Source organism: Trachemys scripta, chromosome 1 (assembly GCF_013100865.1).
Source record: "Trachemys scripta elegans isolate TJP31775 chromosome 1, CAS_Tse_1.0, whole genome shotgun sequence".
NCBI lineage: Eukaryota > Metazoa > Chordata > Testudines > Emydidae > Trachemys > Trachemys scripta.
The window spans coordinates 87658595-87676713 of record NC_048298.1 but is presented as its reverse complement, the minus strand read 5'-3'; the positions used below and the strand labels follow the sequence as shown (position 1 = coordinate 87676713).

At 50.5% G+C, this 18119-nt stretch overlaps 2 protein-coding genes across 7 annotated transcripts in view; one reads left to right on the top strand and one right to left on the bottom strand.

Moving 5' to 3' along the window:
- The first annotated feature begins 3145 nt into the window (after nt 1–3145).
- SERHL2 (serine hydrolase like 2) lies at nt 3146–15190 on the top strand. Of its 6 annotated transcripts, none has more exons than XM_034774906.1 (13): nt 3150–3287; nt 5109–5184; nt 5489–5550; nt 6251–6400; nt 6494–6607; nt 8071–8112; nt 9299–9318; nt 9551–9625; nt 11256–11339; nt 11584–11696; nt 12061–12140; nt 13033–13067; nt 14671–15188. In XM_034774906.1, the coding sequence occupies exons 2-13, from the start codon at nt 5153–5155 to the stop codon at nt 14749–14751; spliced, it is 888 nt and encodes a 295-aa protein (XP_034630797.1). In that variant the 5' UTR covers nt 3150–3287; nt 5109–5152; the 3' UTR covers nt 14752–15188. The 6 variants fall into 6 exon arrangements, with proteins under 6 accessions (XP_034630805.1, XP_034630797.1, XP_034630785.1 ...); XM_034774894.1 differs by having other exon boundaries at nt 5081–5184; XM_034774900.1 differs by having other exon boundaries at nt 3162–3287; nt 5084–5184.
- A 2397-nt stretch (nt 15191–17587) lies between these two features.
- The window catches only part of RRP7A (ribosomal RNA processing 7 homolog A), a 15816-nt gene continuing 15284 nt past the window's right edge, over nt 17588–18119 (bottom strand). The window contains exon 4 of the mRNA XM_034783511.1: nt 17588–17615. Within this exon, the coding sequence (XP_034639402.1) occupies nt 17588–17615 (28 nt within the window). The remainder of the gene's footprint in view (nt 17616–18119) is intronic.

Sequence of the window (18119 nt, the reverse complement as noted above, 5' to 3'; positions counted from 1 at the left end):
CCCCGTTCTTGGGCATCTGGGTGAGGAGGCTATGGAACTTGGGGAGGAGGGCGGGCGGTTACACAGGGGCAGCAGCAATGGTCTGTGCTCCTGCTGCCTTTCCTGCAGCTCCACCAGATGCCGGAGCATATCAGTTTGATCCACCCAGTAGCCTCAGCATTACATCCTGCCTCCTCTCATCACGCTGCCGCCACCTCTCATCTTGCTCCCTCCACCTCTCATCTTGCTCCCGCCACCTCTTATCTCGCTCGTCCCTCCTGCCCTCACATTCATTTTCTGCTTTCCTGGACTCTGCATTCTGCTGAGCTCTTTCAGTGTGGGAGACTGCATGAGCTCAGAGAACATTTCATTGTGAGTGTGGTTTTTTTTTGCCTTCTCATCTGCGCTAGCCTCTGGGACGGAGATGATAAGGGGAGCATTGAAACATTTGCAGCTGTGGGAGGAAAAAAAGGAAGAGTAGTATTTTAAAAGACACATTTTAGAGAACAATAGGTAGACTCTTTCACGGTGAACCAAGCTGTTAACATTACATAGCACTTGTGCTTTCGGTACAAGGTCGCATTTTGCCTCTTATATTGAGGGCCTGGCAGTTTGGTGTGGGAGATCATACACGCAGGGCCGGGCAACAGAATTCGGCTTGCAGGCAGCCATGGTAAGCCACAGTCTTTCAGCTTCTTCAACCTTCATAACATGTGGTAATGGTTTCAAACAGCAGCGCCTCCTTTCCCATACCAAGCACCCGTTGGGTTAGCCATTTAAAAGGAGGGGCTGTACTGGCTGCGAATGCATCCCAAGTCTTCAGGGCAAATTAATCATTAAACACTCTTGCTTTTAAACCATGTATTATATTTACAAAGGTACACTCACCAGAGGTACCTTCACTGGCTTCATGGTCCGTGAACCTGCCTTGGGAGGGTTAGAAGGGTATTGGCTCCAGGGTGATAAACAGTTCCTGGCTGTCGGGGAGAATGGTTTCTCCGCTTGCGTGCTGTGCACTATCCTCATCCTCCTCCACTTTCTTATCTTCCTCGTCCCCAATATCCTCATCCCTGTTGCATGAGACTCCCCCCTTGCAGGTGTCCACGGACAGGGGTGGGGTAGTGGTAGGGCATGTCTGGGGCTTTGCCTCTTTGTTTTTTTGGTAGGCTTGCCTGAACTCCTTAATTTTCACGCGACACTGCTGCGGGTCCCTGTTGTAGCCTCTGTCCATCATGCCCTTGGAGATTTTTTCAAATATTTTGGCATTTTGACTTTTGGAACGGAGTTCGGATAGCAAGGATTCGTCTCCCCAGACAGCGATCAGATCCAGTATCTCACGTTCAGTCCATCCTGGAGCTCTTTTGCGATTCTGGGACTGCATGATCACCTGTGCTGATGAACTCGCCACGCTGGCCAAATAGGAAATGAAATTCAAAAGTTCCCAGGGCTTTTGCTGTGTACCTGGCTAGTGCATCTGAGTTGGAAGTGCTGTCTAGAGCGGTCACAGTGGAGCACTCTGAAATAGCTCCTGGAGGCCAATACCATCGAATTGCGTCCACATTACCCCAAATTTGACCCGGCGATGTCGATTTCAGCGCTAATCCCCTTGTCAGGGAAGGATTACAGAAATCCATTTTAAGAGTCCTTTAAGTCGACAAAAATGGCTTCGTCGTGTGGATAGGTGCAGGGTTAAATTGATCTAACGCTGCTAAATTCGACCTAAACTCGTAGTGTAGACCAAGGCCTGGTAGGGTGACCAGATAGCAAATGTGGAAAATCGGGACAGGAGGGGACGGGAGGGGGAGAATAGGAGCCCATATAAAAAAAAGCCCCAAATATCGGGACTGTCCCTATAAAATCGGGACATCTGGTCGCCCTAGGGCCTGGTCACCCTAAGGAAGCTTATGTCAACCTAACCGTGTAGCGTAGACCATCCCACAGTCTCCTGCTGTCAAAGTGCAGAAATTTCTGAGTGGTGAAGCTGCAGGTCTCATCTGTGTCCAGGAGGGGGTGCTGCAGGCTAGGCAGTCCTTTGGCTGTAATTGTGCTTATAGTCACCAGCGGTTGCTGCTCCTTGGAGATGGGGAGGGGAACTCTCCTGGAAAGAGTTTAAAATCAGAACACACCCATACACATACAGTGGTGCTGCCTTTTGCACAGCACAGGAAGCAAAGATACTAAGCCCGTGTATTCACAAGAGGGATAATTACAGAGAAAAGGTGGATGAGGTAATATCCTTTACTGGACTAACTTCTGTTGGTGAGAGGGACAAGCTTCCAAGCTTACACAGAGCTCTTATTCATCAACAAAAGTTGGTCTAATAAAAGATATTACCTCACCCCCGTGTCTCTCTAATATCATGGAGCTGACACAGCTGCAACAACACTGAATAAAAGGGATCATATTACTTTTGCAAATGCAAGGGGGTCTTATTACTGGTGCCCGGGGTTAAATTCTTGTTTGGGTGATGATTGTCTCCCCTGAAGCTGACACTGGCTACAGCATTCTTCTTCATGTCCTATTTTACACTGTTGCCTAGTGCAGTGGTTTCCAAACTTGTTCTGACACTTGTGCAGGGAAAGCCCCTTGCGGGCCGGTTTGTTTACCTGCCGCGTCTGCAGGTTCGGCCGATCGCGGCTCCCAGTGGCCGTGGTTCGCTGCTCCAGGCTAATGGGAGCTGCTGGAAGCGGCAGCCAGCACATCCCTTGGCCCGCGCTGCTTCCAGCAGCTCCCGTTGGCCTGGAGCAGCGAACCACGGCCAGTGGGAGCCACGATCGGCCGAACCTGCGGATGCGGCAGGTAAACAAACCGGCTCAGCCCGCCAGGGGCTTTCCCTGCATAAGCGGTGGAACACGATTGGGAATCACTGGCCTAGTCTTTGCTGCGTGCTGTTAAAGAGCAGCTGAATACACCAGAGCAGCAGTGCCTGCATTTCAGCAGTGGAAGAAACACTCCCTTTCTAGGCAGTGCACAGATAAGCAGGCTCCCTTCAGCACGGACAGTGCTACAGAAGTGTAAGGTACGGTTATCATCACTACTGCTGGATAACAGTTTTAAAAGGGCACCACCCCACCACCATCCTTAAGTTGTGTACAGGAATGAGGCTACAGAGGAGAGCTGGAGAAGGGGCAGTATTAGGTCCCTTTAAGCGTTGCAGCCACAGGGGGAGGACCTTCTCTGTAGTTCCGGCTGCAGCTACTAGGAAGTGGCTGTCCGAGTCCTCCCCTCCTGCTCTCTGCGTTGAGCCGACTCAGGGCTGAGTCTGTGCAGCTGCTTGTGGCTAGACGCAGCCGTGTGGACTCCTGGAGGTATGTGAACAGCCGCTGCACAGGTGCCCTCCTGCCTTTTGATCTCCTTTCCCCTTGGTGTGGTTCTTACCTAGCTTCCTCCTTTTAGAAATCTCCCCTTTGTACTGACTGAGTGAGGCTAGTGCTGGGGAGGGTGTCAGAGCGAAATCCTGGCTTGTAGTTTCTGGGATAAGTACGGGCTGGGTAGGTAGCAATGGTGTTTCCCACTGTGCCTCAGCCCAGGGGGACCACAGCTAAGGGGTCAGTTCATTCTCCTTGGTGCTCTCAGTCCTTGGCCTGTTTGCTGAGGCTGCAAAGGCAGGGGCCAGGTGGGCAGGATGCTGAGTTTTGGTATTTGGACTCGTCCTGCTGGGAATCAGACCAGACCTACCAAAGAGCTTTTGTGAAGCAAGTTAGGATGACTTTGGCCTAATCTGCATTAGAAAAGGTTTGCCGCTACTATAGCTATGCCAGCAAACCCTCCTCCCACAGCCCTAGCTTAGTATTGATGAGAGTTCTTTTGCCAGGAGAGTGTATGGCACTAATGAAATCAGCTCTCCGGTAAAGTCACTTTCTGCCACTATCACTGATTCTGGCTTTTGGGGGAATAGAAATGTTGTGAAAAAAATCCCACCTCTAACTGACATTGCTAGACTGGCAAAAGTTTCTAGTACAGCCTGGTCAAGGACACATCCAACCAGGGGCTGGAATTGGACCAACACCCTAGTGCAGAGAGTCTGTGTCCCTTGTCTCAAGCTGCCTGGCTTCTTGAAACTTAAGGGCCATGTCCACAGTGAGGGTAAACTGGCATATTTGCTTTATACCAGCAAAAGTTCCGGCCTTAAGTGTCTTACTCTAGGGGCAGTTCTACACTAGGGACTTCTGTCAGCACAGCTGTTAGTCAGGGGTGTGAAGAGTTGTGATCTGACATAGCTGGGTTGGGCGAAATCCCTAGGGTAGGTGCAGCTATGCCAGCAAAGCTGTGCCTTTCCCAGTATAGCTCGTTTTGCTCATAGGGGTAATTTTATTATACCGGTAACAGCCTTGCCAGTATAGCTACTCCCACACTAGAAGCGCTTTGCTGGTACAGTGTGTCGGTAACCCTATATCAGTAAGCTTTCCTTCTCCTCGCAAGAATATTATAGAACTTTTTTTTTGCTGGTAAGTGGGGCTGAACCATTCTCTGACTTCTCAGACTGAAGATATGTCTAAACTATGGAGACTATGCCAATGTAACTACGTCGGCATAGCCTACTAGCGCAGACGCAGCCTACACCGACAGAAAGAGTTTTTCCATCACTGTAGGAACACCACCTCCCTGGATGACATTCGCTCCATTGACAGAGGCCATCCTCTGTCAGCGTAGCTGCGTCTGTCCTGGGGGTGTTGTCGATATAGCTATGTTGGTCGGGCTGCGGTTTTTCCATACCCCCTGACCAGTGTAGCTATGCCAATATAACTTTTTTGTGTGGGGCCTGAGCTAAGCCTAAAAGTCCTGGGCTCCTCATGCAAGAGCAACCTCTGCTCCGATATGCTCTTGAATGGGTGGAAAGAGCAGAAAGCCTCTGTCTTCCCAGCCCATGCATAGAGCCAGGATGAGGTGGCAGCAATGGGGGGAGCAACAATGATTGTGGGATCCTGAGAGCAGAGGTAATAGAACCTCTGAAATTAATGGAGATTACCATGCTGAGTCAGGTAATCTGGTCCCATATCCTATCTTTGACTGGCCAATACCAGCCTTGGCTCTGTCAATACCCCTCGATCCTTACAGGCGCTACTCCCTGTTATTCTATTTGTGGGATTTTTTCATGCAGCAGCTCTGACATCTCTCATGATCTGCAGCATCTCCTGCCATTCTGCAGAAGCAGCTGATTGAATTCAATTAGATGAGACTTCATCGGCATGCCAAGCTATACAGGTATTGCCAAGCATCCTCCATTGTGCCCAGGGGTGTGATAATTTTGCCATGTGGGGGGAGGGAGGATCTATGGTAGAGGAGCCCCTGGTGGATGATGAATAGGGAGCTGTTTCCTTGGAGATGCTAATAAACACTGTGTGAGAGGAGGAGTGTCTTCTGTGACAAGGTCCATGAGAGAGGTGGACCAGACTCTGGCAATCTGGCATCAAGTTACAGAGTGACTATAGTGCTGAAGGAGAAAGGTCAGGGTCTGCCTCCCCTTGCTTACTGTTTCTAGTAGACTGTGTTCCGCTTTTCTTCTAAGGCTCCAGGAGATAGAAAACGAGATGCCCTCGCTGCTGAAATGGTCTTCTCTGCCAGTGGCAGGTTGGTGTCTGTGTTGTTAACCAAGGGGAATCTGCTGCTGAGATCCAGGTTTGAGTCCCACTCTGGATCTTCTGTGCCTGTGGCCAGCTGGGTTAGCAGGTGCTGCGGAGCCAGGAGAGGATTGAGCGAGGGGAATTCCTTCTGTTGCTTTATTGTGAAAGCCCTCCCCTTCCTGGCAGTTAAGGAGCATCACTGGCATGTTGTCCTGGAAGGTGCAGTCAGTCGTGCTGATGGTGCTAGCTACCAGAGAGGGCAGCTGCTAGTGACCTAGGGGTGGGGAAATCCCAAAGGAAAGGTCTCTGGGGGTCAGAACTTACCAGAAAGAAACCCCAAAACATCTCAACAAATAACCTCTGTGATTAAAGGGGGTAAGATCCTGGGTCCAGCTCATGACTCACTAGACAGCTGGTGAAACTGGGGGAGATGGGATGTGGGAGGAAGAGGAGGGACGTGATTGCAAGGCTGTACATGGGCAAGGACTAGTGAGAGGCCAGGAGGAGGTGGGTCAGGCCCAGGGTTGGGGGTGGCAAACAGTTACTACATAAGCACAGGCTGGAGTTTGCTAGGTGACTCACAGCTGGCACCTGTGTAGCCCTCTACCTGTTCTGAGCACTATGTGATGACTCTCACAGCACCCAAACTGAGCAATGAGGCTGCAGTGTTCGGGTGAGGTAATTTGCTGATGTATGTTGTATTTCAGGCATGGTCTCGGAGTTAAAGTTCCCAGTTCCTTGGGGCCACATTGCAGCCAAGGCCTGGGGATCCCCGCAAGGCCGTCCTGTGCTCTGCTTGCATGGCTGGCTGGACAATGCCAACACCTTCAACAGACTCATCCCATTGCTCCCTAAAGGTGGGGCAGATCTGTTATGGTAGAGCCTCTGGTTTGCTGCTGCGGGGAGAGAGGCTGCTCTGTGACTTACTGTCGCCCCTGCCTCTCTTTCAGATTACTATTACATGGCAATGGATTTTGGGGGCCACGGCCTGTCATCCCACCGGCCCGCGGGCTTTCCTTACCACTTCCTGGACTACGTGAGTGAGATCCGCAGGGTGACAGCAGGTGAGTAGGCTGGGAGGACTCGCAAGGCAGGGAGCTTTGTGTTCCTGACTCCACAGCCAGACAGGACTCCTCTCACACCCCTGCCTTCCCCATGACCAGTTATCCTCTGCTTCCTCCTGGCCTCACCGTGATCCATCCTCTGGATAGCCCTCTAGGCCAGACTCCTCCTTGACTTTGGCTTTAGCCAGACTGAGCCCCTTCAAAGAGCCCTTCATCCAGAAAGTGCGCTAGGTGCAGAGGGGGGATAATGCTGCTTACCTGGGCTCCAGGCACCATGGGACCCCAGTCAGGAGCTGAGCCTTGACCACAGCAGGAGCCAGACCCCTCAGGAACCCAGGTGCAAGCACAAGAGGTCCCTTCTCCAAAGCTGCAGCTCCACCAGCACCCAGGAACAGCGCTCTGCACCCACAGCCTGGATGAAGAGCCCAGTTTCTGACACTTTTTCCAGAGCGAGAAACATGAAACCATGTGATAGAAATAAAACCCCGTAAGAGCAGCAGTTACTGACCTGCTGATGTGTCCAATGGATCTGTGTGCTGCCAGGCTCGCTCCTTCTTACCAACCAGCCCCCAGACTTCAACGGTCTGCGCTCTGCTCCCCCACTCAGACCAGTGTTAGAAGAGTCTCTAAATTCTTCCTGTCAAACCTTTCTCTGTGACTCGCCAGTGGGTGCATGGAGTTAGTTTTTGTGTTTGACAACAGGGTCAGCCATAAACAAAAGCAGACGTGACCAGGACTCTGCAAATCCTCCACACCACCTGGTCTGATTTCCTGCCTGGTAGTGAAACTGGAAAAGCAGCTGTCTGCTGCTCAGTACCACCATCCATCTCCCCAGAGCCGAAGGAACACACTCCCCTTTCTTTTGAAGTGCTGCAGTGCAAACCCTGTCTTGAAGATGCCAGGGCACATTTATAGGAGCAGGATGAACGGGGCTGTAACTTCCAGGCTGATTTCCACAAACCTAAAGGGCTGTTATGAAAATGCATCATGTGATTTAGGAGCCTGGCATGCTGCATTATGCCACGCGTTTTCACTAAGAGTAATAACAGTCCTTCCCCAGGACCATGTCTCCGTCTGCCCTATGAATTCCCTATGAATGCCTGTCGTTCCCTATGAATGCTCCACAGCAGAGCATTCAGAGGCTCGTCTTTCCTACAGTGCAGAATGCAGCCAGGCTCCTTTGTCTGACTGATGGGCCCAAGGACTTGCCCTGAATGGGAACAGCTGTGGCAGGTGAGATCTATGAGCCAGAGGGAACTGCCTGGTACCAGCTCACAGGCAGTGAGAAGCTGAGGCAGGAGGAGGTTGGTCCCTGTAAATCTGGCCTACTAATCCATCCTATTTCCTGACTAGGAAGCAAAACATCAGTGAAGGCTCTTTAGGTCCCTGTGTGTAGGGAAGGGATGAGTGGCAACACATCACTGCTGTGTATTTAATCCAGTGTTTTATCTGTTGCTTTTTAGCCTTGAAGTGGAGTCGATTTACTCTAATGGGCCACAGTTTGGGTAAGTGACACTTGTCCCAATGGCAGTTTGACGCCAGCAAACATTGGTGAATGATTAACTTGCATCATTTTCTTTTGGGAGAGAATAGACTGCAGTATGTTCTCTTAAACTGCCAAGTACCCCACCCACTTGATGCAATTATGTGGCCCACACCCCATTCGAATTACACACAATCATCTAAGCACTCCTTTAAAAAGAACTAAATGTCTCGGCCTCTTGAGTACAAGAAAAACAGTCCAAATGCAAAGTGGGTTTCAATCAACGCAGTGCTATCTTCCTGAGTTGGCAGAGAGCCTGAAACAATGGCTCTGTAAGATGTAACCTCCCAGAACCCTCTTACTGATCTCGTCAGGACATTAACTTTAAATCCTAAGGATGACACTTTACATATCACGAACTCTTTAGATGTTCATTACTTTGTCAGATGAGATGGGAAATGGGGTGGGTATGAAGTCCATGGGGGAATTGAGACATGCTGCAGGAAAGGAATGGCTCCCTGTCCTCCCTCCTTCTCGCTTTTGCTCTGGAGAAAGAAGGGGAGGTAGGAAGGGAGGGAGAAAGGAGAACAGGAAAGGGAAGGAACACAGAGGAAAGCATGGAGGCCTAAAGGTGACAGTATTCTCCCCCTGAGTGAAACTGAATGTAACTAGCAGGACTTCCTGTTATCCTCACTGTTATTGCATACTGTCCATATTCTATCCTTGATTGCCATCGGTGGGAGAAATGCTGTGAATTGAGGGGATCAAGTACCCCTAAACTTATCTCTTGGGCCATGGACCATAATTAAAAATGTTCCTCTCCCTGGTGGGTTTGATGCCCCAGATCTGATCTATCCCATCTGTGACCACATCTCCCTGTTCCCAAAGCACTGTACCATTTTTGCTGACAGCTCCCCACTAGCCCGGGCTTCCTGCTGAGGCAGACTGGGTGTGGTGTCTGAAGGGAGCTCCCCCACAGCCAGTATCCCTGCCCTATTTCCTACAGTGCCCCCTGCTGGGAGACGCACTGACCTGTGGCTTGGGATTCAAACCTCAGGTGAGATTGTTGCCTCCTTGTCAAGTGAGCGCTTCTAGACCACCCCACCAATACTCCCCAGCATCCTCCTGGTAGCTGTCACTCTGGGGAAGGGTGTTGCCCTGTACTGTGTTCACTGTATATAAGCCAAGTGTCCTCCTCTCTCTCACAGGTGGGAGTGTCGCAGGAATGGTGAGTACAGCAGCCTTTATTCATGCGGTTGACCCAGATGGAAGGGGGATGGCCCCTATAGGTTGGGGGAATTAAGGGGCAGCCTGCATGGGACAGAAACAAATTTGTGTCTAAGATGAGAGGAAGCCCCTCCTGATACAGGACGCTTAAGAGAATTGTGTACGTTCTGGGCCAGCTAAGAACATGACCCTTCTCTGTTCCTCCCTCTCACAATATTTCTGTCTCTTTCCAGTTCTCCTGCATTTTCCCTGAGATGGTAGATAAGCTGATCCTGGTGGAATCTTATGGCTTCTTCCCAGCTCCTCAGGTTAGATTTTTCCCTTTGGCAGACACAGAAGAGAGAGGTGACAGGGTAAAGAAAAACCCCTTGGAAGGCTCATTCCTTGTACTGCCACTAGGGGAGCAGGTTTCTCAGTGGTCTTCCCTTCTGGAGGGCATGGGCTCATTTCCAATTGCAGCAGGTAAAGGAACAAGAGGTTGAGAGATGTAAGATAACTAGAACAGTTCCCGTCTCTTCCCCAGGCACAGTGCTGGTCAGAACAGATCTAAATGAGCAATAAATGTCTGGAGCCGCCTGGGGCTTTAGGAGTTCATAGTGAAGAAACAATGCCCTTGTTTATTATTCGTAATCATGTTCCTTAGGGTAGTACCTAAGGGCCAACCAGAAATGGGGCCCCATTGTGCTAGGCACTGGACAAACACAGTAGCAGACTATCCCAGGGCTGGATGACTCAGGGAACTGATGATGGGGCATGAAGACTTTCATTTCTAGTTCAGTGGTTCCAATCTTATCACAGATAAAGTATTGCCAACCCCAAATGTTCAAAAATCATGAGTCACCAAAAATCATGAGGTTGGCTTTAGAATCATGAGATGATGTAAAATAATAGATTTGGTGTTTTTTATTCGCCTTCTGGGGGGGAGGGATAGCTCAGTGGTTTGAGCATTGGCCTGCTAAACCCAGGGTTGTGAGTTCAATCCTTGAGGGGGCCACTTGGGGATCTGGGGCAAAATCAGTACTTGGTCCTGCTAGTGAAGGCAGGGGGCTGGACTCGATGACCTTTCAAGGTCCCTTCCAGTTCTAGGAGATGGGATATCTCCATTAATTTAATTTAATTTCTGAGCTTTTTGGCTGCACTGGGGGTCACATTTTGAAGCTTTCTCCACAGCCACAAGAGCTAGAAACTTATTTTTTCTTTAAGAACAAAGACTGAAATCTTCACATAGCCACTTGGCTCCAGGAGCTGGGGCTTTAAGGAAAGCAAGAATTATCACGAGACTCTTGACAAAACTGTGAGAGTTGGCAACACTTTTGAAACATAGCCTTTCTCTGGGTATGTCTATAGTACAGAGCCTATGTCAGCACAGCCACTTAGTGTAGGCGTAGCGTACACCAACGGGAGTTTTTCTTTCCAAGTAGGAACACCAGTTCTCTGACAACATTAGCTATGTTGAGAGAAGCCCTCTTCCATCGACATAGTTGCATCCACACTGGGAGGTTTGTTGGCATAGCTATGCTAATCAGGGGTGTGGTCTTTTTCACACCCCGACTGACGTAGCTTTGCCAACATCATTTTTAAGCGAAGACCAAGCCTCTGCAAACACAATCACTTGCATGCTCAAATTTCACAGTCACTTGTGCCAGGGCAGAACTTGCTTGTTCCAAACCCGTTTGGACACAACAGTGAAGTGCAGGTTAATCACAAATGGGTGATCTGAAGGTGTAAATTCTCCACTTGTCTATACATGCACAAAGTTGTACAGATGAGGACTATTCTGAGGCCCTTTGACAATGTCACCTTAGGGCCATTCCTTTCATGTAAGTCACCAAAATAGTCCTCAGAAAGGATTTGGTGGATCTCATTCCAGTTCCTAGTGGGACAGGCGTACACCCCACACCAATGACCATCACCACTAATTGGCTGTCTTGTTGGCAGGGTCAGGACAAAGGCCCGGGATTAGGTAGGCAAAGGAAGCTGAACTCCCCTCTTCCCTCTAGAGATGGGCCATCCAAGTCAGAGGTGAGATATTAAAGAACTTGTAGTATTTTGTTTGTAAGAGTAGAAGTGTCCTTTGGCAATACTTTGTCCTCCCCTGATTACCACCTCCACTACTGTGTAGTGCTGCCATTCACCCCACCCCAGCATCCATGGTTGTTGTTCAGATGAGCTGTACGTAGTTGGTAAAGTGCTTTGAGATCCTTGAGGGTGAAAGGTGCTATAGAAACATACAATCACTTCTGTTGCTCGCATCTCTGATTTCTAGAAAGGTGACGCATGGCTGAACTCTAAGAGGAAGGTGATTGAACGTCTCCTGAGTCTGGAGGAGAACAAGCACCAGCCCCCTAAAATACGCAGCCCCCAAGAAGCGCTGCAGAGGTGCGTGTACCCCCCATCTTTGGTCTCTGTGGGAGATGGTGCCACCTCTGCCCTCGCAGAGCTCTTGCAGTAGGTGGGTGTTCTCCTGGACAGAATTAGTGGGGGCAAGAACCATGAGGTGCAGCTAACCCCTTCGTCCTTTCCCCTCCCTTCAGAATCAGCAATTCATTTTCTTCCAGAATCTGAGCAGGGGCTTGTTCCCCATTGCCAGCCCCCTGCCTCCTGTGGGGCTGGAATATGTTGGCTAATGTACAAGAACTGAACTAGTTAGGTCTTCTCCCTCCCACCCTCTCTCTCTATCATCTTCTCTGTTGATGCCTTCCACCCCCCACTTCTCCAAAACCACATGCTGTGTCTTCCCCAGGCTATTACAAGCCAACAGCCACCTGACAGAGGAGAGTGGGAGGATCTTACTACAGCGAGGAGCGACTGAGGTGCCGGGAGGTGAGGTGCCTCAGCTGCTCGGGGCAGTGATGGCCAGCTGGCTACAGAGCCATGCTGACTTTGGGCTTAAAGGCATGGGGAGTGCCACCTGCTCCCTGGCCTAGGCCCAAGGCCTGGGGCAGCCTGGGTGTGAAGAGCCCCTGAGATCTGAATGAGTGACTACATTTGGAGGGTGGAGCCAGGGCCGGTGCTACCATTAAGGCGAACTAGGCGGTTGCCTAGGGTGCCAAGATTTGGGGGCGCCAAAAAGCGGTGCTCCCAATTCCCCCACCCCGCGGCAGCTCCCCACCCCCCCGGTTCGGGGAACCGTGCGGCAGCTCCCCACCCCAGCTCACCTCTGCTCCGCCTCCTCCCCGAGCACGCCACCCCTGCTCTAATTCTCCTCCCCTCCCAGGCTTGCGGCACCAAACAGCTGATTGGCGCCGCAAGCCTGGGAGGCGGGAGAAGTGGAGCAGCAATAGCATGCTTGAGGAGGGGGCATAGCAGAGGTGAGCTGGGGTGGGGAGCTGCCACATGGCTCCCCGGGCCGAGGGGGCGGGGGAGCTGCCGCGGGGGGGCGGGAGGGGAGCTGCTGCGGGGGGGTGGGGGGAGCTGCCGCAGGGCTGTGGGGGCACGCAAGGTGGAAGTTTCACCTAGGGCACGAAAGTTCCTTGCACCGGCCCTGGGTGGAGCTTCCTGTACCTGACATCTGAGGTCCAAGCCCACCTTTCCCCTCAGGCCAAGGGGCTTAATTCATTTAACACTTGAGTAAAAAGAAGAAATCCCCAATCCATCATTCCTCCCCTTCCCCCAAGATGACCCTGGGGTAGCTAAAAAGCAGAGGGGGAGCTGGAACCCCAGTGTGAATTCCCACCCTGTAGGGTGTAAATAACTCTTTCTCCTTTCTTTCCAGGCCTGGTGTATAACAGAGACATGAGAGCCCTTACGGTGAGTACTGACGTTCTTCCCTGCCCCTTACTGTGACAGGGCCCTTTGCTGAGAGGGAAGAAACCTTCCCGTTTTAGGTCACATCACATCTGGGTTCCATTTCCCACCACCCTAAAGCCCAGGCCATAGGTGCTGGAACTAGGGGTGCGGTTTCCAGGGTTTACAGTTTGGTTCAATGGCTCTCAGCTCCTCCACTATACAAATTGCTCCAGCGCCCCTGCCCCAGGCTTGTTCAGTGCTTTCCCCCCCAGTCTTAAGTTATATAAATGGCAGAGCTTCCTCTGGGAGACTGTTTTACACTCTAATAGGTTGAATGTGCCATACAGCTTTGAAACCCCACTGCAGTTAATGGGATTTCATAAGCAGAGCAAGTTGGACCCTTTCAGATCATCCTGAACAAGTCCTCTCCCTCCCTATCCTAAGTCCTGGGAGAGTGGGAGGATGCTTAGGGGCAGCTTTTCAGCTTGTTTTCCCTTCTGTGGGGTTGCCTTGGAAGAAGAGTGGGGGCAGGAGTTGGGGTGATCAGATATCCTACACCTTGTCTGACTGTCCTACCTTTCAACAAGTCAGGTCTGCCCTACACTACAGACCTACATCGGAGTAACTACGTCACTCAGGGGTGTGAAAACTCCACATCCCTGAGCAACGCAGTTATACTGAGCTAACCCCCCGCATAGACAGTGCTGCTTCTCCCGCTGACGTAGCTCCTGCCTCTCAGGAGATGGATTAACTAAACCGATGAGAGCTTTCTGCCGTCAGCGTAGAGTGTCTTCATCAAAGCGCTGACGCAGCATTTTAAGTGTAGACTTTCCCTCAGTCCTCATTTTGTCTGTCCTAAGGTAGGGACCAAAGCAAGAGATTCAGTCAGCCTTCTTTTAGGAAAGGCTTTCTAAAAACTTTCTCCACTAACAACTTTGTGTGAATGGGGTAACTTTAGTCACACGATTTCTGAGTCGCTCTGGGGCCTAGGTAGCCTTGTGTGTCAGACACTCACTAGACATGCTGAGAACTGAGACCGTTCTCATTCTTGAACGTATTACAGCACTTGGCTTTGATGTACTGGTGTTATTGCAATTTTGAAACCCTAGTTGGTAGAAAGAGGTGCCTTGTTTCATAGTCCAGACACCTTGTTGCCCTAACAAGATCACAAGGGTTTTTCACTTATCACGGTGGGCCTGCAACTTGGATAGAGATAGCTAGGCTAGCTTTAATCCAGCTAGCGCAGCAAAAAAACAGCAGTGAGAGACGGCAGCATGGACCCCAGCATGGGCTAGGGTGCGAGTACATACCTAGGGTCCAGACAGGCTTGTACAGCCTGTGCCACTGTGTCGCCACATCTTCACTGCATTTTTAGCCATGCTAGCTAGATTAAAGCTAGTGTGCATGTCTGTATGTGCTCTGCAATCACCCCTGTAATTGCAGTGTAGACCTACATTGCAAAACCCTGCTGCACTGATAAGTCCTACCCAGGCCCCAGCATAGCCAATAGGATGTTGTGTCAAATACCAGATTCCAGGCCAAACAGTGAATGCATTGCCCCCCAACCCCTCCCCCCTGGAATTTCTGTGGATGTCTGTATCTCCATTTGTCTTTGCATCTGCAGCACAATCAAGACTCCCTGACTCTGGAGCAGTGTGTGAGCTTCTTGAACAAAATCCAGGCCAGTGTCCTAATGATCATGTGAGTGATGCACAAGCATAGCCAATACCTACCGTCCGCCCCTTTCCATGTGCCCATGCCCAGGGTGGGTGGTGCACTGGAGGGCAGGTGTGAATAAAAACCCTTTCCATGTGTGGAAGGTAGAGTTAAGGATTTAATACTGATAGGAATTAAATAAGCTTGGTGTATAACTGCTCCGTGACACACAGCCAAACACAAACAAAGCTAGACCCCTGCTCAGCTTTTGACAGGGCGGTAGTGCCACTTCCATGAGCAAGTCCCATTCCCCTTCCACGGGTTCCTTCACCTAACCTATGGCAGGTGTGTGTTCACCTACCGAAAAGTGCATGGACACAGGTTCTCTCTTGCTTGCTGCTCCCTCATAACTAAGGCTACGTTTTAGTCACGGGTATTTTTAGTAAAAGTCATGGACAGGTCTCTGGGAGTAAACAAAAATTCACAGCCTGTGATCTGTCCATAACTTTTACTATATACCCCTAACTAAAACTTGGGCCTGGGGGCCTCTGGGAGGGAAGGCGGTCTGGGGGCGCCGTGGGTGCTGGGGAAGGTGGCCTAGGACCCCCCGCTGGTGCTGGGGTGGGGGGCGGGCGGGCAGCGGCACACAGCCCGGGTCCCCTGATAGTGGTGGGGGGGGTAGGTTGGCGGGGCTCACAGGCTCCCTACCCGGCTCCACGTGTCCCTGCATCTCCTAGGCAGCGGAGGGGCCAGGGGGCTCCATGCGCTGCTCCCACCACAAGTGCCAGCTGCACAGCTCCCCTTGGTCGGGAACCGCAGCCAATGGGAGCTGTGGGGGCAGGGCCTGCAGGCAGGGGCAGCGCGCAGAGCCCCCTGGTCCCTCTGCTTAGGAGCTGCAGGGCCATGCCAGTGGGAGCCAGGGAGCCTCCGACCCTGAGGTAAGTGCCCCCCACACCTCCCAACCCCCTACCCCCCTCCCACACACCCAAACTGCTGCTGCTGGCCCAGGGGCTGTGAGCACCTGCTATTGCAGAAGTCACAAAAAGTTACGGAATCCAGAAGAAGCTGAGTCAAGGAGCCCTTCACAACTGGCTAGCACTGCTGGATGCTCAGGGAGGAAGAGTCTCTAGGCTGGCAGAGAGAACCCCCAGTGCAGTATTCATGCTTCTTCTGATCATCTACCCCATGGGAAGCCTCCACTCCCCAGCCCATGCAAGGGGCTGCCACCATCCCTCCTGTTAAAGGTGGATTTTCTTATCCTTTGTCCCCAGGCTCAGGCTTTCTTCCCTTTCTGCAGGATTCTCCCCCCTTTCTTGGAGACTCCTGCTCACTGGGTCTTTCAAACCTTGTATCTGTGGACTTGTGTGCACAGGCTCTGAAGGGGTCACTAATGTGTGCCCTATGCTGTAACCTTTGTTACCCTGCTCAGAAATGAAAGAGAGGGAGAGAAATACTTGTAGTGGAGCTCTCATGGTGGAAAGACACATTGTATAACATTTCTCAATTCCTGTTGAGTGTGTTTCACTCCCACCTGCTGCTCGCTTGCTCCTCCTCTCAATCCAACTCCCAATTCACCCTGGCACCGCATGAGTGGGCTGGAATAATAGTGGGAGAAGCCTGATTCTAAAAGAGCAGGTGCCTATGTGAAATGACCAAAGATTCTAAAATGGCTGAGTAGGAGAGCTGCTTTCTGGAGTCTGCCTTTAACAAGAAAAATAAGCACACAGCTCTTGTCCAGTCGGGATTGCATGCATCCTAGAGCATTATGGCAATGAACTATCAAATTTACTCTAGGTACTACCGTAATATAAATAATATTTTCAGAATAGTAGGGAAAAAGGTTTTCTCTCTCTTTTCTTAGCCTTCTACAGGATCTCTTTCATAGGGGGAGGAGGCACTAAACACGGCAAGGCAGACACAAAGTCGGGGTCGTTTAAGTTAAATAACACTATTGGGCCCTACACTAATAGCAATAAGCCACCCCCAGATGTTTATGAGAGAAGGGTGGCAGTGCATTTCTCAGGTTTAGGTCACACACACAGACACCTAAGGCTAGTGCAATAACCTGCTAGGGTGCCCCCATGGTGGCTTATTGCTGTGATCAGTGGTAATATCTCACAAGGGAGGCTTTTGGAGAGAAGCTGGTGTTAAATTAAACTCAGATATAGAACAGGTGGCAAACAGCACATTGAAGACCTAGCACTGCTCCCCAGGAAGTGTATGCAGAGATATTCATGTCACTGGGAGCCCAACTGGGCCCTAAGTGTATAGATCATACTGTACCAACTAATAGGGAGGGAGGATGAGGCAACTCAAGGAGGAGACACTAAGGAGTTAGCTCAGAAGTGGATCTCATAGTAATAATACCTACCTCTTTTGTAAAGCACTCTTCATCAGTAGATCTTAAATGCTTTCCGAAGGAACTTAGTATTATAATATCGAGAAACCTGTGAGGGTCTTTAAAACTCTGCCTTTAACTACTTCTCATTGTTTAATTCTCTCTCCACCAGTGATTCTAGCCTGGCTTACCCATTTCTCCACTCCTCCCAGAGTTGGAAAACCCATCCCCAAAACTAATCTAAAACCATTACCACTGCCTCCCCCAAAGCCCTTCTCAACTGCCCACTTTTATCACAGCTCCTCCAAGAAGAGGCAGCGGGGCATAAATTGATGATCATTTAAATAAGGCAAAACAAGTAAATTATAAACATTATATTCCCCTGCTCACTTCTGTATGTTGCTCCTCTCCTTAAAGGACAAGATCTTCAGGGCTGATGTCATGTCCACTTAACCTGTCTCTAATCTTGATTGGGACCTTAGAGCACCTCTATAAAATATAAAATAAAACCCCACTAGAAGTTGAGGGGAAAATGGAGGAGGAGAAACTAACTGCAGAGCTGGCTTAGCCTCCATCTGTAACAGAAATAGAACCCTGGGCACTTTTACTTTAGGAGAACATGTTCTTAAGTGTCTAGCTGTTTCTTCTGGATCCAGTCAGGGCCGGCTCCAGCTTTTTTGCCGCCCCAAGTGGCGAAGGAGAGGGGGAAAAAAAAAAGTAAAACCTGATTGAGCTGCTGCTGAACTGTCTCCGAAGAGGAAGAGTGAAGGACCCGCCGCCCCTTTCTATTGGCTGCCCCAGGCATCTACTTCCTTTGCTGGTGCCTGGAGCCAGCCCTGGAGCCAGTAGAAACAAAGATTTTCTGGTTTCAGAGTAGCAGCCGTGTTAGTCTGTATCCGCAAAAAGAAGAACAGGAGTACTTGTGGCACCTTAGAGACTAGGTGATTAGAGCATAAGCTTTCGTGGACTACAGCCCACTTCTTCGGATGCATATAGAATGGAACATATATTGAGGAGATATATATACACACATACAGAGAGCATAAACAGGTGGGAGTTGTCTTACCAACTCTGAGAGG

Bases quoted from the DNA above. Each gene is read 5' to 3' on its own strand.
- SERHL2 (XM_034774906.1), top strand. From the start codon at position 5,153: ATGAGACTTCATCGGCATGCCAAGCTATACAG. The intron at 5,551-6,250 runs GTTGGTGTCTGT...GTTGTATTTCAG, and splicing joins GTCTTCTCTGCCAGTGGCAG to GCATGGTCTCGGAGTTAAAG. The intron at 13,068-14,670 runs GTGAGTACTGAC...TTGCATCTGCAG, and splicing joins GAGACATGAGAGCCCTTACG to CACAATCAAGACTCCCTGAC.